The sequence below is a fragment of the Harpia harpyja genome, chromosome 3, assembly GCF_026419915.1.
Source record: "Harpia harpyja isolate bHarHar1 chromosome 3, bHarHar1 primary haplotype, whole genome shotgun sequence".
NCBI classification, from domain to species: domain Eukaryota; kingdom Metazoa; phylum Chordata; class Aves; order Accipitriformes; family Accipitridae; genus Harpia; species Harpia harpyja.
Window position 1 is genome coordinate 12,018,398 of NC_068942.1, and position 25,843 is coordinate 12,044,240.

A 25,843-nucleotide genomic window follows, 5' to 3' on the forward strand; every position below is an offset into this window, starting at 1 on the left:
TGGGGAGACCCCACCGCCCCCCATCCCCAAGCTCTGCAGCCCCTCCGTTACAACCCGTTGCTCCCGGCGGGGTGGGCTCCCAGGCCGGGGAAGGGGCTGGCCGGGCGGCTCCCCCCCGCCCGGGCCTCCTCAGGAGCCCCAGAGGTGACCGGCTACCCGGCGGGAGAGGCCGCCGTTCCCCCGCCCCCCCCGCGCCGCAGAACGGGGACGGGGAGGGCGATCTTCTCCGCACTTGCATGCCCGCAGCCCCGTTAAAACGAGAGGTGCGGGAGAGGCACCGTGCCTCGAGCGGCCGGGCCCTGGCTGCGGGCCGCCTCCCGGGCTGCCCACGTGTGACACCGCCTTACCGTCCGTCCGCCCGCCCGCGGGCGCGCTTTCCTCCCGGGGGGGCGGAGGAAGGGGCAGGACCCCGCGGCCGCGGAACAAAGGGTAGCATCGGCCGCCCGCCGCCCTCCCGGGGTGCGGCCTGCGGGCCGAAAAGCGGCCCCGGGACGCGGGTAGTGGTAAGGAGAGACCGTGCCTGCGCCGGGGCCGCAGGTGGGGCGCCCGCCCCGCCGCCATCTTGATGGGCAGCCCCCGCGCCTCCTGCGGGCCCGGGGCCTGGTGCGGGGACCGCTGGCCCCGCGGGCCCGGCCGGGCCTCCTGCGTGGGATGCCGAGATACAAGAAAGCGTCGGGCGCTCGCCTTAACCCCGGCTCAGCTTAACAGTGTTTGTGTCTTCGGTAGCCCCCCGTATGAACAGATGCTGCCAAGCGCCGGCACGAACACCGTGCGTTTGCCAGTTCGTTAACTGGCATTTGCCGCGTGTTAATTCGCTCTGTGGCTGACGGTAAATTGCTCCTCCGGCACGGGAAGCGGTGATCATCCCCGCTGCCCCGCGCCAGCACTGCAGCGGGCGGCAAGCGCGGGTGTTACTGCCGAAGAGACGGGGCGCAGCGTTACGTCCAGTGGCGGCAGAGGTGCTGCCCCTCCGACAACCGTGACCCTCCGACGGCTGTTTCCATCTATCCTCACTCCGATTCTCAAAGATACTAACCACGCCTCTGCGCTGTGAGCTACCTTAGCTTTGCTTTTAAAAAAACAATTTAAACCGTATTACGAGAGCAACAAGGAGAAAATCTTTGACTCTCTCACATCAATCGCTTCCTTGGGCCGCAGTTAACCACCAGGGGAGGACTGGGTTATAAACGGCCCGAGGAAGCGATAGGCAATGAATAGCCCTGACCCTGGCTTCCCCGGTTGGATCGAGGGCCTGCAACCTGAGCCGGGAGGCCGCGCATTCCTGCCGCCCTTAAGGAGGATCCCGCCCGCCCGGCGGCCCCTCAGCGCGGCCCTCGGGCCCGGCCGGCTTACGGCCTCCCAGGTACACGGCCTGCTGAGAAAGAAAACCCCCGGAACAGCAGTAGACCTCACTTGCAAATACCTCGTCGCCTACCTAAATTCATGTACCTCAGTTCTTCAGCCAGGCGTGAAAACCGGTGATGGGTTTATACCGCTGCGTTAGAAAGAGATCACCCCCCCTCCACCACCACCACGCTTCCCGCCTGCTCTGCCACTGGCACGAAACGGAGCAGAGCTGAATCATCCGTCTTTACATCAGCCAAACCATTAACCCGCGTTTTATAAATTTGTAACTGAGAACCGGATTTCAGATGTTTTGCTCCCTGTCGTGGTAATGCTTTGCTGTTGTTTATGTTCACAGTGATGATCGTAGATAAAAATAGGCGTAACAACAACAACAACAATTTGCACTGATTTCCTTCACGCACGTTTTAAAGGGAGAGAGGTACTGACAGCATTTATCCTACAGTCCCTTCATTACCACAGCAGTCCAAGACAACTTTTGTGTTAGAAGCAACCTGCCCTACTTGAGTATTGCCAACTGAACACGCAATAAATACAACATCCATGCAAGAAAAAAATCATAGCTCATTCTTTGCAAGACCAGAGGTTTTCCTCCATCCATGCCAACTGTAGCACAGCAGAGAAGTCAACAGCCGACTGGCAAATCTTTTTGGCAAGCGGAAAAAATTAAGACCCAGAATCTTTACTTTTGGCCCCTTCTAGATACTAATTATATGGATTTGCAATGCACTGATCCAGAAGGGGACTGACAAATATAAAAACCACTGTTACAATTAGCATCGGTCTCTGCCATTCCTTTATGCAGCAGAATCCAGACTGACCTACATTGTTAAACGTCTTTCCTGAAATAGGCGTGAACACTGTAGAAGATGAAAACAAGGCTTGTATGCAGATATTTAAGAGATCTTGTATTAATTAATAATGAATATTTTGTTGTGGGTTTTTTGCATAATATCTAAATTAATTTTGCTAATTTCATTTCTTAATGCTTGAATGTAGCTTTTTAATGGTAACATTTTAATAGCAACACTGTTACCAGAAAGCTCTTTATAAAATCAGTCAAATTCATGGAAACCAGACATTTCAAAATCTGCACATCTGCTTTTGACACAAAGATATTTTGTCTAATACATGTGTCGCAATTATTTTACAATAATGTAATCAGTAATTTTCAACAAACCAATTTTTAAAGGAAGCAAGGATTACTGTCTTTCATATGTATTTAGCATGTACCCTTATTGTTTGATAACTTAGTTCCATGCAGATTTAATAAAAGGAGATAATTAGCTTTTTTTTGTCCATCATCTTTAAAAATTTGGTAAAGAGATGCGAGTGTGCCTAGAAGAACAATCTGCTAGCAAGACATACAAATTCAGATTAACTTTGCTAAACCACTGGAATTAAACAACAACAAAACCCCCCATACTAAACTTTCTACATGATAAGTGGAGAAAGCCACAGATCAGTACACATTTCTATTCTCTTGCATATTATCAGTAAATAATTATCTGCCAAGTTAGTCCTCTTTCAGACCTGAAATGCCAGGAATTTCAAAAGCTTTGTCCACAAAATGGAAAAGCTACACTTAAACTAACGAAGACCCTGGTGAAAATGAACAAAGGAAGCCAATGGAGTATTTCCTGCCACATAAGATGTAAAGAGGAGTCACATTTCTCTTGATGTACGTGGCACAGCTGAATGTGCTGCAAGAAATTTAGACGAACATTCAATATGATAAGTTCATACAAATAATACTGTTATATAATTAGTTTTGGGGGCATTTTAAAGGTTGTGAAGCACTCGCAAACAGTAAAAACAAGCACACTGAATGATAGTTTATACATGCACGCTGAAGGATAGCTTATACATGCAAAACCCCCTTGCATTTATTTAAACTTTTCTGTTTTAAATATCTAAGCTCCTAAATGACTCTATCAGAAAAAAATCCTTGAGAGAAATTGTGCATACCTATTGAAACTTCTTGACAACTATTTCACTGATTTCACCTGGCTCAACATTTCATCTCTTGGTAACGTTTAGTCCTTGAAGTGTAGGTAAAATATCCTGTACCTTTAAAATGCGAGTCAAATGGAGGAAGAAAACAGAAACTAAGCTAAGGTTTACCAGTTTTTAATAATTTAACAAATAGGTTATATTCATCATCCTAAAAACAGAAACATTACAACAAAATCAATCATTTTATGCCAATTACCTCAATACTTCTCAAGAGAATATAATATACGGTAGGTGCATTTCATGACACCTGTTGTGGTCAGTGCTGGTTTAGCTCCCTTGTAATGGACATACTATTAATAAAGAATAAATACTAAATTACATATGGAAAAAAATTACATATGGATAAAAGGAAAACAAAATATAACTACAAAAGCATAGTACTGCTTTATATATAATTTTAAAAAATTACTGATTCCTATATGAAAAAAACCTATTAATATGTAGGAGATCACAGAAAATGTTAAACATTGATTATACTATCAAATAATAAATACTAAAAATAATCGTTGGCAAAAGGACAATGCTTCAACTGTAGCCATTTTAACAGTCTAATCTTGGTCCATTTACAGTTGTCACCAGTTAAAGAAATGATCATCCAAGGAAGAGGTACTATCTGTGTGAAGAAGATTAACAATAAACCCACCTAAGCATGGAATGGGCTATCACTTTCCAATAAACTATCAATAAAGAAACTACTATATTACAAAAATAAAATAACCTCCCATTTAAAAAAAATATGTAATTGCTTCATGAAAATAAATTAATGAAGATTCATGCAAAAATTCTTTGGGGGAACTGAATCCACCAATCGCATTATTAAACATAAAGTGATTTTGTTGCTCAAAGCAGACTGCAGATTAATTTTTAAAAGTATTTGCTGTCTTGCAAAAATGTTATGTAGTCATTAAATGGAAATACATCCTATAAAATGGAAAAAGCATTTTTATTTTTTTACAAAGGTCTTTGCTAATTTCTACTGAAGACAATGTAGGCATAGATCAAATTTAAAGGAACCTTCTCAACCAGAGTATTTTGAATTTAAATGATTTCAAACATTTTCAAATCTGATAGATCAGATTTTGGAATGTTTAGTAGAATTTTTTAATTCTTGAGGAGGAGAAGGCATTGCTAAGAGGAGAATCTGATAGCCTGCTTTCTTAGTGTAGATAATAGACTATAGTCCAGGAGAATTAAGCACTCCTTAGTGAAAGATGTGGTATTTACTGCTGCATTAAGTGTTTCCAAAAGCATGAATTAATACTAACAAAATCCTATTCCAACTAGTCTAAGCAATGATTTAATCTTCAGATGTACTATATTTCTGCGTGAAAATCTTGAGTATGATTTTCATCTTGACAACGCACCTCTAAAATCTTTTGCTCTCTTATCATCTACAGTTCAATCCCACAGTCCTCTTTGTGACTAGTCCTTTAAAGTCGATGGTGACATGCGAAGTTCTCTATAAAGAAACTTCATTTCTGATACTGCTTGTTCATGCATCTGCTTCACAACCAGATCAATGACCTTACAAGTAATGTCTATCTTTAACAATTATCACTAATTCCTGAAGCCAATTAAAAACAATTGTTTTACTTTTCTCTTTGTTTCTAGGTTGCAATAGTTTCCAAACCCGAATCACACACAATGAACAGGATGCCCTGCTGAATGTCCTGTTAGTTAAAATCAGCGTGCATGCTACAGCCACACAGACCCCTATACAAGAAACCATGCATTCCTTACAGGGTTAACTTCTACCCTACATTTCCCATACATTAAACAGGTTTTTGCAAAACATGCTACACGAAGACATTAAGCAAATGTGATTTTGATTCATATAAAACAGCTATTACAAGTGTAACACGCTTTCTTTAATTAAGACACACACAAACCCCCAAAACCAAGCAATGAAGCAGACAAAGCAAGCAGGTTTGGCACAGCCAAATGAGAATTTAATCACTGTAGTGGAGAGCTATTAAACGCTGTAGTGAAATGGAAACTTTTTGACTAACCGCATTTACAAATATTTGAGGACCATACTATGCCTCCAAATCTGTAAACTGTCCCCCCGCTCCCGCCTGGACGGAGTGTTCAGCTACTTCCCCCTCCCCACGAGTCAGTGACCTCCCTTGTATCTGGGTAGGGTCTCTACCTCCCTAACACAGGGGCTTGGGAAAAAGGCACGTGGGGAAGGACTCTGCCAGGGGATTCCCATCCCTCCTCCCCTTGTGAGCACAGACACACAATACCGCCACAGATAGTACTGCAGTTACAAAGTTCTTCAGAAGTTTTCGCAATACCTCCCACCACCCCTGCCAGAACTGAAAGGCCCTGCACAGGTGGCCCTAACTGTCTCCAGAGCACTGCAGAGCTGCTGTTCAAGATCCCAAGGCGCTTTCACTGCAAGGGTGAGCTTGGGTCCCCTTCAACAGAAGGGGTCCCCTTCCACAGTGAGGGGTCTTTTTCACATTGGGAGCATTTCACATATTACTTCTACCACCCTTTCCTCCTGTGAGGGAATGATTTGGGACTTAGCCATTTTTCAACAGGAAGATGAAAAAACCCACATCATTATCAGCCCAAGAGCTTTGCATCAAAGCAGACTGGCAGGTTAGTGGTCAGGTGAATTTAGGTAAGACATTGAATATTATATATTCACAGTACAAAAAAGTAGCATATTGTGAAAAGTATGTACAAGTTACATAAATGTCAAGTTCATGCATACACATTATGTTAAGTTGTATCATTTTAAGTTAACTTTTAATTAGCAGCACTGACCCAAACCCTAGCTGACTACTCTGTATTTTAGGCACTATACAGGGGACAAATCAGATCACAATACGGCCCTCAAGTTTTCGAGCACAAAAAGCACACTTACACACTTACAAAACCAAAAGGATGTAAACTACATACTTCCAGTAAGAGCATTCATGTAAGAGACAGGGAGTAGTTAGGGGTGTAATCCAAAGTCTACAGAAGCCAGCTTGGGTCTATTAGGTACGTCCCATATTAAAACTTTTATGTATTTCTAGTATTTACAATATAACAAGTCTAAGAATATTCAGAAATTACTACACATGGTCAGCAGAGGCTTTTTAAAACCCCATATTTCCACTAAGATTGTATTATTACAAACAGCCCATAAAACCAACCAAGATTTTGATTACTAGCTTGCAAAACACAGTTGTAAAATGAAATAAAACATTTTTAAAATTATATCGCATGTGCACTATTAAGAGATTTTAAAGACACCTGTACTTTGAAAAAAGGCAAGTTCATGCTTATTCTAGTCTACTGAAAGTACACAAGGGCTATCGCTTTTACTCTCAATTTCAGCCCAGGGATTATTTTGGTGCATGTATTTATATGACCATAAACAAAGAAAGTTATAACACAAATGTTAAAGTAGCCTCAAGTGGCACTACAATAAAAGCAGTCTAGAAAAAAAAAATCCCTCAATGCTGCATACCTATAAATTACCATGACTAATTAGAAGAGGGCCTCTCTGGGAACAGATTATCTTTGATGGAAAAGCCACTATCAGCTATGTTCATGAGAAGTACACACGAATGTAATAACAACAGTAGCATTTTCTAACAGAGCATCATAAGATCTGTAGTAGTCATGGAATATTACTTCTATTTTGTAGGCAAATTCATATATTCCAAATGTTGATTATATATGCATTCTCTCAGATTTTACCTGTTAACCAATTTTAACAGGTGAAAATATTAACCTGTGATGCTAACAAAACCAAAACAAACCTTTCAGCTTCCCTCCTTCAAAAAAATGTAATTCTAGCACTGGATTAGAATTTTGGAATAGAAAGTATCTGTGTGATTTTTTCAACTCCTGCACTGATAATAGAACAAGGATATTCTACACACTCTCAGACAAATAACTTTTCAAATATATTGATGTATTTTATTTTTGAAGTTATACATATGGAATAATAAAGGAGCTATACTTTTCAGATTATCAACTAATTTCACTAAGCTCTCTCACCTATCTCCTAAAAAGATATATCCGAATTATTATGAACATGCCCTGTAAATATACTTACTTCTGTTCTGTAGAAGAAACACACATTATTGTCATGAATCGAAAATGCCTCTTAATTTTTTTCATTTTGTTTTGTAAATAGTGCTGTTTTAAAACAGCAATTCAATATATTTCAATGCCGCAGCTTAATTGTAATCAATAAAACAAGAAAAAGTGAAACATATAAGACTGAAGTGTGACCCAAAAAAGATTCCTGAAACATTCCACTTCCAAGGAGAGCTTAGATGCTTGTACTCATTCCAATACCCACAAGTGCCCTTTTTCTTGAAAAGTCACTAACACTTCATTGTCTTTCCATCCCCAGCTGAAGGTAATGCCAGTATTCTGCTGTTTTGCATCAGAGGAGACTGCAGTTTCATTCACATATCTGCGACAGTAGCTTCCAGCTGTCTTTCCTCCTATACATACCTTCACCTCACCCTGGCAGCTGCTTGTTTGCATCCTCAGCCGCCCTTTCATGGTGCCAACACTGCCCACCCTTATTTGTGGGGATCATGGGGTTTCTCTGATATGAAAAATGATAAAAATCAGATACAAACCCCAAAATTTCCCCAGCTGGGTTTGCTGTGCAGCTTCACAAGCACTTATGCTAGCCCAACAGGGAGAGTGCTATAAAAGCTCTTGAAGCTTACTTAAGCAGCGGTACTGCTGCCAAATATAAAAGTAAAATCATGGCCATAGGACTCCCACCAAGAAGGGTGGCTGTAGGAGTTTCAACCTCCACCTGTTCACCACACTGCTACTGCAAAGCCAACTCAGCTGCTTGCAGAGCAGCTGCTGACCTGCTGCATGTTACAGCTTTGCATGTTAGGAAAAAAATCAAAATCAGTGCCAGTTTTCCTTAATACAGCAGACTGTAAAACTTGCAGCAGTTTCCACAGCTGCTCTGCAAGCAGCTGAGCCACCTCTGGAGTGGGGATCTGGAATTCACTCTAGCCATCTCCCAAGGAGTTAACCCCCCATTTTAAGTCAGGACCAGCCAGAATAATCTGAGGAAAAGCCTGGACACCAATTTCTTCAACTAAATATGCTCGAGCAATCAGGAGCACTTCCCCACCTTCCACGCAGAGGTGATTACTGATATTCTGCTAATGTAAGAGCAATTTAAGGATTCACTGCTTTCACCAATGGTATCCACAAAGCAAAAGCTAGTCCAGACCTGTCATGAGTAACTGTCCCTTAGAAAAAGCTAAGTATCACATAATACCTTTCTATCAGTCATGCTAACTTTCAGCCAATTTAACAAAAGGGGGGAAAAAAGCACCCTTAAATACAGGGAATGAAAAATGTAAAATGGTATGTCCTTATTTCTTTGTGTTCATTTAAGAAACACCATGTACAGCCTTCACCCTCTGGTTTCTAGGTTCCTAGGATCTTACTTAAATTATACCTTTACAGTCACTTTTATACACCTTTGTAGAAACTGATGGGCCTAATTTTGCTTCTGTTGGTAATCAGTGGGGAAAGACGACAGGCCTTTACTGAGATGGGTTACACAGGGAAGATGAATTAAACAATATTTACATGGGAGTATATTTTGTAAAGAATCTGAAACAAAACTCTGGATGGCTCTAGATATACTTACTACCTCAGTAATGTAGTTGCAAACCAGGACAAGCAACAATAACAACATTTTTCCTAATTTGACAATTCATTTCCTTTTAGCTTTGGTTCATATATCTGCTTTGGTATCTTATGTTTGTGCCCCAGACAAAATAACCTCTTCCTTCCAGTATCCCAACCCCTATGCACAGCTTCCTCAGTCTTGGAGAAAAGGAGGATAGCATGCTCTGGAAAGGGTGTACTTACTGCTCTGCTAAAGAGGGAAATCTCTCTTAAGACAAAATAGTCCTATTGCAGGCCTCTGTCTTTGGACCGCTTGTGATTGTTGCTTGTCAACATTTAATGTTTAAGCTTCTTCAGCAAAATCTGATCTGATTCAACACCATTTAGGTTTAATGGGACTTGCCATTCACTTAAACACTACATACATCTATTGATAAAAATGCACTGTAATGTTGGGTTTAGATGTAAACAGATGAAATCTGGAAGGTATTTCCACAGATGGCGGCTCCATAACTTAAATACCAAATTGCAAGTTTCTTCAGACAACCATCTTAAACCATCAAGCCCTCAGTGAAATATTTTGCCATCTGCCTGTGCATCCATAGGTAGGACCTGAAATGCAGGATTGGGCCTAATTAGTAGCCAAAATAAATTAAAAAAAAAAAAAAAAATCCCAAACAAGGCTGTATCGCTCCACACCACAAATCCACGGTCCCCATAATTTAAAGTCAATTTCCTCTGTATGCTCCAACACAACTGGCGAGTGCCAAAGCTTGGCTCCAGATCTCCAACAGTTACCCATTACAAATTCTACATGCATTGAGGCTGCTGAGCAGACTTTGACACCCACATCTTTAGCACAGGTCTGATCTCTGCCGGATCTCTGATACATATGCTCACTGCAGACACACATTTACTCCCCATTCGCTTCCTTCCTCAGCTTCCCTCTCTAAATCCTGCTAGCCACTTTTGTTTTGATTAGGACTGGGCTTGCCTGGTCCCCAGCAGAAGTCAAAGATAACAAGTTTGTAATAGCATACTCTGCATGGAGACTTCTGTACTTCAAATGGGCATTGCTATGTCATATTTAACAATAAGGAGTAATATAATATTGACCCCACTTGCTTGCCCAGAACTTCCAGTTACCCTGAGCAATTAAGTAGCTTTTTACAGGCTCCTAATAATGCAGAAATGGAAAAGATGTGCTAGATGAATGAATGCATCCTTGCAAAAGCAGATTCACATGTATCACAATATAAGAAAGTCAACATTCAGTGTATCATGCCATGCACAACTTTATTCTAGAAAAAGTAGTTAATCTGTGGCTAAAATACTAGGAATTTAAAGAATAGGCATCTGATTCATTATCAAAAAGGATGGTCAGTCAAATTAAGGGAAAAGACTTTTCAGATGCTGTTTACATGTCTAATTTTCCATTTCTTCTTCTGTTTACAGTCATAACTGACTAGTCTCAGTAATTTTCCCTCCCTCTTTTGTTATAGGTACTTGCAACAATAAAAGCAAAATTTATAATATACAAATGATAGTGTGGTGCAGAAGGACTCAATGAGAAAAGAAAAAAGGCTCTCTTCTGTTTTTATCAAATCTTGTAATAGCAGTAACTTGCAGTAACAGTAAGAAAGTTCAGATGAAAGTGAAAAATTTCAGACCAACCACGTTCCTTTTAATGAGGAAACAAAATACACCAACTCCTGCATGCTGCTCCTCCCTTCCTTCCTCTCCCCATCTCATAAAAGAGGATCCCAAAGAAGGATCATGTTTAAGGTCCCAGTTCAGAAATCCTGTATCAATCCCTTAACGCAGTAAGAATTTTGGACTACAGAGCCAGGTCCCAACAAACATCTTCTGAAGTGAACAATCTATCTCATCCCGAAAGACCAGATTACTCAGAAACAGAACGTAAAATTATAACCCTTGATATTTACAAACATGTATTTAATTGCATCTATTTACATCCAGCACCCTACCCTTCATTATCATCTGTGACATCTGCGCTTCACACTAAGCAAAGGAAAATAGATGTTTCTAACACAGTCCATACAAAACGTGTGCAAAGAAGAATCTGCAGCATTTTTGCCTTACTGCCAGCACCCAAAAAAGTTGTATGTATCCGAGTGTTGTGTACAATTTTGAACATGCAAAAAAATTTTAACAAACATCATCCTTTTCTCCGATTTTATGAAAGCTTGAGCTCTTCTTAGTTCTTAGCAATGAAGACCTTTTTTCATGTGCACCACAAAAGGTTTCACTCCATCTCTCCAGTCTGTTCTACCCTTTGACAAATAGATCTTTTTGTAAAATTTAACAAGAGCTGTTCACATATAACTATGTGCAGAATTCACACCATAAAAGAGAAGCAAGCTCTATTATTCATTCCATGCTAACCTATTAAAAGTCCAAATGACAATACTGAGCCAAATTCAGTAAGGTGCACATTCCTTGGATTTAACAGAGTTACAAAGGACTAACATCGCTACTCTTCATTTTCTTGTAAAAGAAACACAGTGGACTAGGCACATTGCTGCATTGGGCATGGCTTGTCTTGGAAAAATTAAGTAGTTCTTAGGACTTGTAATTTTTATGAGACTGAATGACTCAAACACGACTTAAACATACAAGCTGTATCAGAATAAAGCTAAAAAGGACAAGAGCGTAGATGTTTGTATGTGTACCCTATTTACATTGTACACACACACAGATGCACATATATAATGGCTGTCGTGTTTCTACCTTAAATAATGCATCTAGCTCTAGGTACCTCATTACCAGAAGGGTAACAACAACCTGAAGGTAGTTCAGAGAAGATCAATCAAGCTGATTAGTAGTGAAGGAAGAACTTAAAAGGTAGAGTTAAAAACTCAATACTGCAGCTGTTTCACAAACAGAACAGAACTTTCACTGGGTGAAGGGGAAGAGAAGTCCAAACAAAAGCATCTTCCTCTGAAAATATATCAATATACACAATTAGCTAAGCACTGACTTTATAAAAACTTGACTACAATCTGCACACAACCAAGGGGGAACTCCAAGAAGAAAGCAAAATTATTTATTGCAAGCTCAAAAGTCTAGGTATAATGAGCTTAAACTATTACAGGAATTTTGACTTGACATCCAATAAGTTGTTGCTCATAGCAAGATCTCATAAACTGGGCATAACCTCACCAAGAAAAGGTAAAAGATAAGGAAGTAAAAATATTGTTGCAGGGTTCAAGCTAGCTTTGAAAGGACTTGGACTAAATAAGATAGAAGTTTCTTTCCTCTGCTTAGACTGATTCTATAAAATGATACTAGTAGCTACAAACATTGCAGAATGAGTGAATGCATGCAACACTATGTGCACACACTTAAATAAATGAAGTGTCTTCAAAGCAGTTTTGAACACAATATTTTGTTTCAACAGATTAATAAACTAACATCTTTGCCTTGAAAAGACCTTTTCACATGACTAAATTTTTCAAATTAATAAAACTAATAGGAATAGCATCCAATCACTGTCCAGGCAACAGCCTCCATTGTACTAGCAGCACTGTTAAATAACATTACTGATTTAAAGACATTTTTATGCTCTGGCTGCTACTGTTACCACTGGTCAGCTAGTCAGCTAACACAGAGCATTCTACATAGCAATATAAATTATCTAAAATGTACTATGAAATTACATTAAACAGAAAAATTCTGCTTTTGACTGATGGAAAGAAGATTCATGTCACTATGAAGTTTATGTATATCCTAGATTTCATGAGAAAGAAAAAGGTAAGAAACGTATTTTCTTTGTTGCAAGAACAATCCATTGCAGAATACCAGCAGCTTTGCTCAGTAAGATGTATCTCTAAGTAATACCCAAAATGACTGAGGTGCACAGTTTATGTGCAATGAAACATGCTATTTTTCACTGCATTTTACACTGTGATATGTCTTAGAAACCTAAGGATATCGACAAATTGTAGATTATTAAAGAGTAAACATGTCTAACATTTCCTTCTTGTCCCCTCCTTTAGGGGACACAACTGAATAGCGACTTCCAAACTTACCACATACTTTTTAATTATTTTCTGTGACTACTTTCCATTATGGAACAGCACACCTTGTCTAGTATTACTTAAATGTATCACATTATCATGCAGTTCTACACTTCTCTATTTCCACAGCTCTAAGAATATCTTTGTTTCCAAATCTGGTTTTTATTAACACCACTGCTATGCTTCAAATGTTTGTCTTCTATTATTTGAGAAGCAAAAAGAATGACATGTATTAACACAAAATTAGATGAAGAAAAAAGGGTTTTATCTATAAAGTAAATTTATAGAACTGTAAAGAGCAATTTCGTGACTTAAAAAGGTACAAAGAAGGGAAGAAAGGGGGAAAAAACAGGAGGAAGACTGCTCCTTCTTTGGTAAGTATTTCATTCATTCCGTTCTAAAAAGAAAAGGCAGCAGCAAAGAGCAGGGCACCTCATATGCCAGTACAAAGCAGGAAGTGTAAAAATTTAGTAACTTCACTGTTGGATTCTATACTTTGTACATAATTCCAAATAGAAGCAGCTAATATTGATGCAGGCCCTTAGGCGTAGGGTACATGTAAGACGGCAAGATCAGCAATCCACTCCAGCACCGCAAGGAGCAAGGCAACACGCCACAGCAGCAGCATTCTTTCTAAGTTTCAGACACCTTTTTATTAACCTAATGAAAGGTGTATTCTTTAAAAAAGCCTGATGAAAGTTACCACAAAATAAGGCCGGGCCGTCAAATGGAACATTAAAAGGGAATCACTACAGAATCATGGAACACCCCCCTGCCCCGTCATTGCAAACGTCATAGAAAATGGACAACCACATAAAAAGTTAAGATGCCTTTTTGCCTTCCTAACATGGCCCTAGCCAAACCCAAAATGGTCTCTTTACCTGATACCGCTCTTCTGTTCTCTGATCACAGAGACGACGGGTGAAATTCAAAATAGCGTTGCAACTGGAGACTAACCGAAGGACCAGGGAAGGTCTACACATGCTCCTTCTTCACAAACCACGCTACAGACCTTGGGAAAAGTTCTCTTAACTTTATCACTCTGTACGTATCTTCCATCTGAAACTCCTTTGCGTGAAGGCATTCATACCAGCTTCCACATTCAAAAAACGAACACCGTTCACACTGCTGTGCTTAAAAATAAAACAACGGCCACACGCCCCCTCAGTCCCCACCAGCCTTACAGAGACGCTGCTTTTGGTCCGATTCCTTAATCGTAACATTTTTTTTTCCAGGAAGGAATATTTAAAAATCAACCGACCAACCCACATGCATACTTCAGTGTATCACCACAGGGACACTCTCAGATCTGAATTACTGCAAAATAACACTATAATTATGTCTTAATTTCACTCACTAATCTCAGATGAGCTTTTAAAAAGCAACCCGAGGTTTACATGAAAAGCGTTTAAAATAGTATTCAAACGTTATCTGAATGAAAACCGACATTTATTTATCCTTTTCCGAGCTTAATTTTAATCAGTCTCCAAGGAAAGGGATATCTGCTCCTAGCAAGTCTGGTGACATATGATAAACCTTGTTAAAAAGAAAAGTGTGGCATTTGAAAATAAATAAAACACACAGGAGAAGTTTCTAACCAAGGAGGAAGATAGGAAGAAACAGCATTATCCCTTTGCACAAATCTCCGGCCACAGAGACTAAACGCAATCTAACGACCTTATTTACTCAAATTGTATGCTGCCAACAAAACCACTACCTAAGGCAACTTTTTAATTACACATGTACCTAAATACCTAGGAAAAATAGGTTACTTCACATGAAACCGGAGTCCCACTGAGCTCAACCAAATGTGGCAGGCTGAGATGGAAGACAAAAACGGGTCTTACTTGGTGTACAAAGACATCAACTGGAGACTCCAAGGGGCTTCCCTCTCGGTTGCTCATGGAGATGAACCCGAATCCCATTCTCACATTGAACCATTTGCAATGGCCGGTTCCGTGCAAAACCTGGGATTCCTCCTCTTCTTCCTGCTCCGGCAACTTCCCGGGCTCGTCTCCACCTTTACTCGCCCCTGCTGAGGAAGAGGGAAAGGCGGGGGGGTGGGGGGTGGGGGGTAATGAGTGGGGGTGAAGGGGGGAGAAAAAGAAGGAAGGGGGGGACAAGATGCAAAGCAAAGAGTTAAATTCTGGTAACATCCTTTTGCCACTGTATAAAGGAGTTACTACAGAAGAAACAGGCAAAAAAGGCGAACAAAACAAAGTAAAAAAACAAACGGCGAAAAGAGCTTATTTTTCCATAAATCCTAAAATAAACAACCTTCTCCCCCAAATACGTAAAAAATTAAAATCACCGGAGGTTACAGAGAGGAAACACTGTGTACGGAGGCTCTCCCTCTCTCTTTGCCCAGGGCAGCCCACGTTTCTGTACATACGTGTATTTTTCCATTTAACTCCATCTTTCAGCCACATTACAGCACGGTACGCGATACTTTACTTGAATATTGCTGGTTTAAGACCGATCCCATTTCTCAACAGAAATTCTCAGCCCAATTAGTCTCTCCTCGCAAGGCGCAGGACCGAGGGGCGAGGGGGGAGGCCGGCCGCGGAGGGGTGGAGGAGAGAGAATAAGCAAAATTGGGTAGATTGCACAACTGGTTATTGCACATGCAGCGCCGAAACCACTATTTTCCAACGTGTATCCATCCCTCCTTGGAATAAACTTTCGATTAAAGTTGGGACAGGTGTACGGCCGTTTTCTCATCCCACCACTGCAACTGTGCTTAATCAAACAGGAACAATTCAAACAATAGCCCCCTGAAAGCTTTTCAAGTTGTGAATCGGTGTGGGCGGTACGGAACAGTTTCTGAGCTGGGTAACAATGGGTTTGGAGAAAGCCCCCTTGCGCGAGCTGCTAAAAAAGGGTAATGCATAGTTGGGTTAAAAGGGGGGTGGGGGGAGAGGGGGGGAGAGAGAGGGAGAGAGCGAGCGAGCGAGCGAAAATCATAGTAAAACAATAGAAAAAGAAAATTAACCTTCGGCCATGTTGCCCCACGGGCCCTCTGCTCCAAACTCGTGAGATGAAAACTTTCCCTGTGGATCGAAGTGGTCTTCTGCATTAATCTAACATCCTGATTTTGAACGATCGCAAATTTAGCTCGCATGGTCTAATGTGCTTTCCCTCTTTTGATTTTTCCCCTTCTCTCTCGCTCCGTTTCTGGCCCCCTGCGCACACGTGACTTGGTCAATTACATGCTTTCTTGCTACTAATTTCACATCGGATCCTTAAGGGGTTGGCAGGAGGCAGGAGTAGCCAATCGCCATTTCAACTAGGCTGACACACCAAAATAATTTATGAATGAACAAGAAATTTCCAACACGTCTTTTTTTCGACAGCTAATCTGCACGCTTCTTTACGGGAAATCGAGATGACGTATTATTCTGGGGTTTCTGCGCTGCCGTGCATGCACAAATACGCAGGAAGATCCGTGTGTTTCTAGATACAGCCCAGAGAACAACAAAGATATGCAGAGGCGGACGTGCAGATGAGATTATTAGGGTATCTGTGCACGCTCTAGGTGGGGTACGCGTACACGCACGAACGCAAGATGCTTACAGACGAGACACACACACGTGTATAGACATGCACTAGGTATGTTGGGAGGCATCTGTGTTACCGTCTGCGCAAAATACGGGCATGTGTATAAGCGGATCGCCGTTTCCACCTGAAGAAAAGCCGCCCAAAGCCCCCGCAGCGCCCCGGGGGGGGGCGGCGGAAATCTGCCTCTCCTTACGTGTGCGTGGGCGTGTGTGGGTGTGCGTGGGTGTGGGTGCGTGTGCCGCGGCTCCCGGGCGGCCGCCGCCGCCGCTCCTGCCTTTGCTGCACGTTTCTCACTTCGCATTCAAACTACGAGCGCGCCGGAAGGGCGATATCACCTTAATATGGCCCAAAATGTGCGGAGGTTTAGCGTTTCAAAACATTTCTGGAGGGGGATGGGGCGAGGAATTGCACTTCACAGGTTTCTCCGCCATCTCTTTCCGGGGGAGGGGATGTGATTAATGACTTCCTAAATAAGAGCCCAGTTTTCAAGCCTAGTATTGGAGTGAACCTCAATCAGCAGCGATTGTTCCCCAGGAGTGCGGGGGAGAGGAGGAGGAGGAGGACTGGTAGAGAAAAGGATTTGCTGGAGAGGAGGAAGGCGAAGGAAAAAAAAAAAAAAAAAGCCGGAGGAAGAAGACAAAGAGGGGAGCAATAACGCTGACCGGGGACTGCTGTTCTAAGTCCTCACTGCCAGCGGGAGGGGGGATCCAACTCGCAAAAGAAATGTGTTCCGTGTAACGGGCTTGGTAACAGCCCGAGCGCACCCCTTCACAAAGGCACTCCCCCTCGCTCCCGCAGGTACACAGCTACCAACGTGCTCGCAAGCCCTTGCTATTGCTGCACTCATGGCCGAACGCTTATTTAAAAAAAAATTTTTTTAGAAACGTAACCCCCCCCCAATTAGTGAGATTCCGTTTTATTTTCCATCTGTCCTGTCTCCTTCAGCGTAAAGGTACAGATGAAGGTATGAAAACATCAGATTTTGCCTCTTCAGTCCTCGCCACCACCTACTCACGTATAACCTCACTTTACATCCAGTATTGTATAACCTTTAAACGTTGCCTATGCCTTGTTAAAACCTGGGCTCAATTACTTTCTTATTAAAACCCCTTCCTCCCCCCCCCCCCCCCCGGCATCCTCTCTTATCCCAAGGACACACACAAACAAAAGCCAAAGCAACAAACCGATCCGTGCAGAACCTGAATACAAGGGGTTTATGCGTTTGCAAAGCACTTGCTGTTGTTTGGGAAGTGGCGTCGATCAGTCTGCCCAATTAAGGGGGACGCCTTTGCCCCGATGGGCCTGTTTACTCCTTTTGTTGCCTTTCAGGAAAGCGTAAATTCCCCTGCTAGCGCCTCGTTTCTGTGTGAAATACCAAGGTGCTCGGTTTGATCGCTTGCTAGAGAGAAGGGAGGGTGGGCAAAAGTGTACAAATACAAGCAGCTTGGCAAGTGGAGCAGAAGCTTTAAATCCTGAAATTCCTTTGCAGTCTTCAACCGTAAATTTCCTATAGGTTATTTCAACAGTGGAGGTCGACTTCCTACACTGACCTGCCTTACGCATTCGTGCAACATACCACTTCTTTTTGTTCCTAACTTCCCTTCCCCCTTTACAATAGCTATTATTTTACAATATTAAATCACCAGTAATTTTATATGCTTGGATCTTATGACCAGGACGGTGTCTAATATATAATAAATGTACGAGATTTTAACACGTGTGAAACCCCAGCTATGCACAAGAAATTAAGGTTACTGGAAGAAAAAAAATGCTCACACCACTTACTTGAAGTGCCCAAGACTACATTTCTTGTAGCAGAATGGCACATTTATAAAATACGAGCTCTCTCTGCCCCTCCCTTCTAAAAGACAGAAAGTCTTCTGTTTAATACCGTTTTAAAAGTCTTTATTTTTTCCAGATTGATTTATTTTACTGACACTTGGTATAAAAATTCCTTAGAGGCTAGAATATTGGTTAAACAGACACAAACGAGTTGGCTGAGTTCATTAAATGGACAAAATGTCTCGTTAGCAAATTTTAGTTAAAAGTAAATTCACTATAGGTTCTTCGATGAATAAATGAAAGACTACAAAACCACGTAAATAAATGAACGTAAAGATACTTGCTGCAAAGTATTTCTTACATTGCAAAATAAATGCAGATTTTTTAAAATGGAGGGGGGGGATTTGCAAAGGGTCTTTACTGAGATTTTCAGGCCTCCAGTATTAGTGGAATTAAGGTTGGGGTCACTGGACTGGTCACTGGTGTCAGATGTTATCGACTCATTCATTTCCTGCAAGGGACATCAGCCTTTCAGGTTTCGTGGAAGGTAGAGAGCTCTTGCCAGCTGGGAACTCTCGGGGAGGAGGAAAAAAAAAAAAAAAAAAAAAAGAACCCAAGCCACTAACACCCTTCCAAAATTCATTCGCAAAGAATCGGGGGGGGGGGAGGGGGGGGCCAAGAGGATAAAGGGGGGGAAAAGAAACCCTACAGAACAAGCCAGTTCGTGGAAAAAATAGTTTAATGGTAATAGTTCACATATTAAAAAAGATATTTCTATCTTTACATTTCGCTAAATAGATGCTAATTTTGGTAAAGACAACTATAGAAAGCTGGAATCCTTGTCTTTCTAAACGCACAATAAGAGCTCACTTGAAACTATGTAACCAAAACCAGTGGTGTTGGATTTCCAATTTGTCACCTACCTAAAACTTTTAAAGTCCTAACTCTGGTTTCTCCTATTCCACAAAACAACAAAAAAGACCCCACCTCCAAAAAACAAAACAGGGAAAAAAAAAAAGGCAGCCGAACAAACGACCGACCGGCGTGCATCTGAAACAAAACGCGTGGTTTACACTTGAAAGCAGAGCTCGGGGTGCTGCCACCACTTCCCATTTCAAAGCCCGGCCAACATTTCTCGCCGACGGGCAGGCAGGAAAAGCAGGAAAGGCGCCGGAAAGCCCCTACCCCCCCCCCCCCCCCATCTTCTTCACTTCGTGGGCTCGGTTACTTTGCGCCGCGGCCGCCCCACGCACGACTAAGCGCCGGCCCACGCGCAACGCTGCCGCTGATGTTTTAATCGAGTAAGACGCCCGTCGTGTTTCCTATCTACCGAAACCGGTTCTTCCGAACGAGGGCGGGGGGGGGGCTTTCCGGCCGCTTCCTCAGGGCAGAGACCCTTGGCCTGGGGGTCGGTGCGGCCCCTGAGGGGCCGCACCGACCCCCAGGCCAAGGGTCTCTGCCGGTGCTAAGCTCTTCCCGCCAAAACCCTCTCACCTACAGTTTGGGCGCCAAAATCGCCTTCCCTTTCCGCCGCCGTGAAGCGCTCGGGTCGAGGGCGGGGGTTGCCAACCCACCCGGCGGGCTTTCCTTTCGGCAGCGGCCGTCTCGCTCTGGAAAGAGGAGGGGTAGGTGGGAGGGGGGCGGCCGTTTCCAATCGTTCGTCGCCCGCCGGGACGCCGAGGAAAGTCGGGCGTCCGCCCGGGCGTGAGGGCTCCGGCGCCCAACGGCCGCGCTCTGTCAGTGCCCGCGGGCGCGGCGGCGGCGGCTCTGTCCCCGCAACCCTCCCCCGGCGCGGGGCTTTGCCTTTGGGCTTTTGCTTTAACGCTTCCAGAAGACGCGGTTTCTTTCCGCCGGGAAATGTGGCGACATGCCTTCCCGCGCATTTCGGAGAGCAGGGTCGGTCGTGCCCACCCACCGCCCAGCTCTCCCCTTTTCCCTGCTTGGGTCTTATTACCCTCCGTATTGTTCCCGCGGGGTTATTATTTAAAAATATCTTTTCAACGAAACACAGCTCCGACCCAGCTGCGCGCTTCCCGTGGCTAGGGGCGATGAGGGACGGGATTTGCTCGACGTCCCTCAGCGGGGTATGAAGTTACCGGTTTTGTAACGGTGCCTTCGCACCGCGCCCGTCCCGAACGACGGCTCTTTTCGGGAAACGCCGTTTTTCCCCCTCACCCCCCCGCCCGCCGACTGCAGCTCCGTTTCGGGAGCCCCGCAACGGCTGCCCCGGCGCTCCTCAGCCGTTACGCCTGCGGTAGGCGCCGGGCGCGGGCGGCTCCCCGGAGCCCGCCTCTGCCTCCGTTACGGGGACGGGGCGGCCCTCACCGAAGGATCCCGCCGCCGGTTGCAGGCGCCGCTGTTTTAATTGGCGGCCGGAGCGTGGTTTCCAACGAGGGTTTACTGGCGTTTTCTGTTGAAATGAAACGCGGCGGCCGCCGGTGCCGCACAGCCCTCTGGCGCGGTGCGCCCTGCCTTCCGTGGATCTCTGCTGGCAATGCCGGCGCCTTGCGGGTGGGGGTGGTGGTGGTGTATAAAACACTGGAAATTGCTCTTAATCCCGCGCGTGATCCGAGGGCAGGAGGACGCGGGGGGCACCCACCCGGAGAGCTCTGCCGCAGGATGTGGTCTCACGTACATTAACAGTCTCTCAGCTGTGGATTTGCAACTGATAGCGACCGCTTCCCCTGCGGATTTAAGGAGGTTCTAGCCAGTCGTCGTGGGAGACCGTCTGACAGGGCTAAAACCCCGCAGGGAAGACCGGCCCTTCCGGAGGGACCGCCTGCCCGCCCCAAGTAACCGCGCCGGCGGCCAGCGGCCCGGTCTCGCCGCTTCCCCTCCCGCGGTGCAGGCGCAGGAGGAGGAGGAGAACGATGAGCGGGCGGCGCCGCGCCTCCGGCGCTCTCGCTCCAGCCCGTCTCCTCAGCCGGGACAGCCGCGCCGGGCTCGGTGTGCGTGTCCCGGCGGGGCGCGCATCCTCCCCGCCGCGAAACCGCCCAGGCGCTCTCGCCCGCCGCACGGCAGCCTGCGCCAGCCCGGCGGTGACACGGGGAGCTCCTCCCGCCCCAGCACGCAGGTAAAACCCGACCCCTGCCAGCGCCAGCCCCGGGCTATCCACCGCCGCAGCGAGCGCTTCCCGTTGTAGGGGAGCCGGGGCACGGATGGCTTGCAAGTGCCTCTGGGACGAGCGCCGGGCGCGGAGCGCGGCCAGGCTCCATCCCGCGGGCACGCAGCGCCGCTCCGCGGGGGAGCTCTGCGCCCCCTGCCCGCCGCCCCGCGCATGCGCCGCCGCCGCCGCGGGAGGCCGGGACGGGCGGGCACCGCTGCCGGTTGGGCTGCCCCTGAGAGAAGCGGCGTCGCGATCGGGGTGGGGGCTGCCTGGGGGTAACGTGACAGCGGCATGGAAATTACTCGAGGAGTTGGAGTTGTAGTCAGCAACCGAGATGTGCGTGGCCATCGGTGCGTACGCTGCGGTGGTAGTCCAGCAGCGTTCTTAGGGACGTGCGGGCGCCTAGGATTTACTCCAGGTACCTGATGGTGGGTTACTGTAAATAAACCTTCCTTATATAATTGTTTATTTGTCTTACAGAAGCAGAACACTCAAACTGCATCAAGCAAGAACTCTGAGGCTTGTGCACAAAATTAATGATTTCTCCCCCCGCCCCAAGAACTAAGTTCATCAGAGTCAGGGGGACACCTCAGTTTAACAATAAGAGACACTAAGTCAGCCATGTAAGACGCTAGAGAAGACTGACCTGAGCCTGAGGAGACCTTCTTGAATGACCTCATCGTCTTCTGAGGAACCTAAAATCAGAGAGCTGGAGTCAGTACTGTGTACATTGTACCAGAGTACCACATTTAATTACCTCTTCTCCAGTTTAACGGCTCATTAGAAGGCCATAAAATGCCAGGGCATTGACTCTGTGAAGTGACCTGTAAACTTATTAACTGTTTGAGACTTACCTAGCTCATCAGAATCACAATGAGATAACCAGGGCATAAGATAAAAATCACCTGTTGCTTTTTTTTCTTTTTTTCAAGCAACTATAAAGGCATTGCACCTTTCACTGGTCTCCTATGAAAGCTATGCAGGTGATGACAAGAGAGGGAAAAGACACAGATTTGGAGGATAGTGGAAGGTGTTTGTTTCCTTTATCAATATTTAATTGCAATAGGTAACCTAAGAACTAGTGAGTTGTCTTTACTACGCTTAAATTGTAGAAATTAAACCATACTTTGTATATGATTTAAAAAAAACAATAAAAATGATTCTTTGGTATTTTTTTCATGGTCAAAATTCTAACTTGATGCCAATTTATGTGTATCAACAGAAAAGTGCTTTCAATTATGTCAGTTATAAAACTGCAGAGCATAATACATAATAACATTCAATTCTAGGCCTCTATCTGAACAACACAATTAGTCATAAAAATACAGATGTGACTTGATTGAAACTACATGAAAGGTGTATTTTTGATCTAGTGGAGCAAGGCCTGGCTACTTCTGTATAATGCCAACAAAAATACCACGCAGAAAATGAGTACCGCAGATGGTAGGAAGCATGAAGGAAAAGACCTCGGTTTTGGAGCAAGCTTGTTATTTAGGCTGTCCAGTTTGTTTAATAAAGGAAAGATGACTAGATAGGAGCATGCACAAACTCACCTGCTACAAGCCTGTCCTCTTGTCACCCTCTACTGTCTTTTGAATAATCTACTTTAACTAAAACCCACCCAAAACAAACAAGGAATTGCATTATCCTCCTGTTAAGATACAAGACCAATTCTCTTCTCTTTTAGAGAAATCTGAGGTTTGTCTTTTTCCAGTTTAAGAGCACATCCTGATAGTTATCCTGCTCTCTTACTAAAAAAATGGGATATTCTACTAGGAATGAGCAAAGCCAGAAGAAGAATGACCAAAGACAAAACAAGAATCAAATTTCTCTAACTTCTTCTCCCCTACAGTCAGTTATCCTGAGTTGTCTCCAACACCAGGGATCAGAAAGGGCATGGTACAATCTTTCTTTTCAGTGCAACAACACTGGCAAGCTGATTCGGTTCCTCTTCTTTTCTAGTAACTAATTTTTCTGCTGGAATTGTGTGGACTTTTGCCTAGCTCTGCTTTTACACCTTCAAGCACTGAAGCCCAATCTCTTGTGTCTGGTTCTTTGTTCTGCCAACCTGTGGCTATGTGGCTTTTGTGTCTTTCGGATTTACTTGCATTATTTATGCAACATAATGAAATATGCAAGCATAGAGTAAAGGATCCGTTCTTGGCTTTGGCAGGTGCTCTGCTTCAGTTTAGGAAGGGATTAAAAATAAATATTTGGGGGAGTGGTGTCGGGACTCAAAGGGGAAAAGTACAGTTCTTAAAAATTGTACCAGAAAACAGCACAAGCTCAAGTTAGTCTTGTTTCCAGTATCACCATTTCATAACACATTTGTAAGCATCACATAGAGTGTCACATAATGTCAGATTATTAAGTAGAAAAAAGGAGATGTAATTTTTTAATAGTTATTATAAAAAGCTTCCCAATATGACACACAAAACTTGGCACAAGGGACGTTAGTGTAGAAAAGCCTGGGCATTCCAATTCTATGAACTCATTTAAACCAGATAGTTTAAATGAGAAACTATTTGGCATGTATTTTACTGCATCCTACTGAAAGCCATAAGAAATCAGTCCCTGACTTAAATGGAAGCAGGTTTGGGCTCTGAAATGGCTCATGGTGAACTCTCCTATGCCTTCTTATGCTGTACAAAACAGAAAAATACTTCGGCATTTTAGTTCTGAAACTATCTTGGCATTTACATGAACTCTGTAACTGCAAATAACCAAACAAATGCTGTTTAGGAATTATGTACTAGGCTGCAAGATGGTTTTAGAGAAAAAGTTACTTGCTTTGAAAGCAGTCCTTTTAACTATGCATTCACAGCATGTGGAAGGATACTGTAACAGTAGGCACAAAAAATAATGCAACAGAACACCATATGGAATTATTGCAGGATAGGAAATACCATTAAAGGAGTAGTACCAGTTAAAGACACACTGACAGACATCCAACAAAGGCGGTCCACCTTTCCTTACAGGTAGCCCATTCTGTAATTCAACTTACTTGAGAGCTTATATAGTTTATTTTTTGACAACTTATTGGTCAGTGGAAAATACTAGTAAGTTTTTACCTATTTAAAAAGAAAATAATTGTCTTTGATAAGCATTGTTTTGAATTCATTAGCTTAAGCAAGATTCCTGCCAAAAGATTCAGAAACATAAGTTGCTCCGATTAAAGCAGACATAGTTACTACATTTACATAAGTTACATGCTTTCCAAAAATAAGTTGAAAAGAAAAATTCAGATGTTAAACCTGTTTCTTTCACAGTCAGTGGCAGCCAGAGGACTGATTTCTTCCACAGAGCAAAGCCAGCAGTATTTTTTTGAAAGAATGCTGGATACTGTAAGTACAATTGGAGTGCAGAAGAACTTGAAAACAAAACCCATAAATACTTTATTTTGTAACAAACAAGTATGAAAGTGATGCAAAGGAACAGGAGAAAACATTCTGATGTTAAAGGAGCTCTTTTAGTTAACTCATCAGGAGTGAAGACTTAAATGGATGAATGCTGCAAAGTATATACAAAATTTTAAAACTCCTATGTACAGAACCCAAGCACAGAAAAAGCATAAACCATCAGCTTTTTAAATACATATACACACACCCAGAGGTCAGATACATTAACTTAGAAAATGCATTTTTTAATTAACAAACTCTGCTGTCTATCTTTTGAACCAGTCAGTAAAAATTAACTAACACTTTATTCTCGTTTGCAGTTCTTGACTGCTGGTAGAAGCACTATGCACAGAGTATTTTGATTTCAAACATCACAAATGAGTGTTGTCTTACAGTCTGAATTAACTTGTTCTAAGAGTATGTACATGGATTCCTTAATGTACAATTCTAAATAATGGATTTCCTCCTGAGATGTTTTCATTGTTTTAACTCTCTTTTTGTTTCATTCAGTAAAATATAGTTAGTTTGAAATGTAGAAATAAGAAAAATTAGAATTTCCTGAAAATGTACACTCAGGTGTCAACATCCTTATGTCATTACAGGAGAAAAAAAAAGCTGAAAGCTCTCACAATTTTATACTTAGTCTAGCCATAATTTTCTTTGGTTTTGCTCCATACTTTTCTTCTTACACCATTACAATATTTTTCTAGCAAGTGAAGATAAAAGCAAGTGCATGTGAGATGCTGAAACATTTTAAAAAGGCTGATTCAGGAAAATCAATTGAACAACTAGCAAATTAAAATTTAGTCTTTCTTTACTAATTTCACCCAATTTTGTCACTGATCTGAAGGAGGGTAATTACAGTCTGAAGTAAATAAAATAGCTTGGCAATAGTCCAGCTGTGCTTTTCTCAGATATAAAAAAAAGGCTAAGCATACATTAGTTTTTAAGAA

General features: G+C 43.2%; 1 protein-coding gene across 1 annotated transcript in view; it reads right to left on the reverse strand.

Annotated features, from left to right (window-relative positions):
- Nucleotides 1–22,608, reverse strand: part of LIN28B (lin-28 homolog B) — a 92,106-nt gene extending 69,498 nt beyond the window's left edge. The window contains exons 1-2 of the mRNA XM_052781429.1: nt 22,139–22,608; nt 14,894–15,078 (exon numbers count right to left, since the gene is read on the reverse strand). Of these exons, the coding sequence (XP_052637389.1) occupies nt 14,894–15,078; nt 22,139–22,172 (219 nt within the window). The 5' untranslated portion in view covers nt 22,173–22,608. The remainder of the gene's footprint in view (nt 1–14,893; nt 15,079–22,138) is intronic.
- Nucleotides 22,609–25,843: the final 3,235 nt, after the last annotated feature.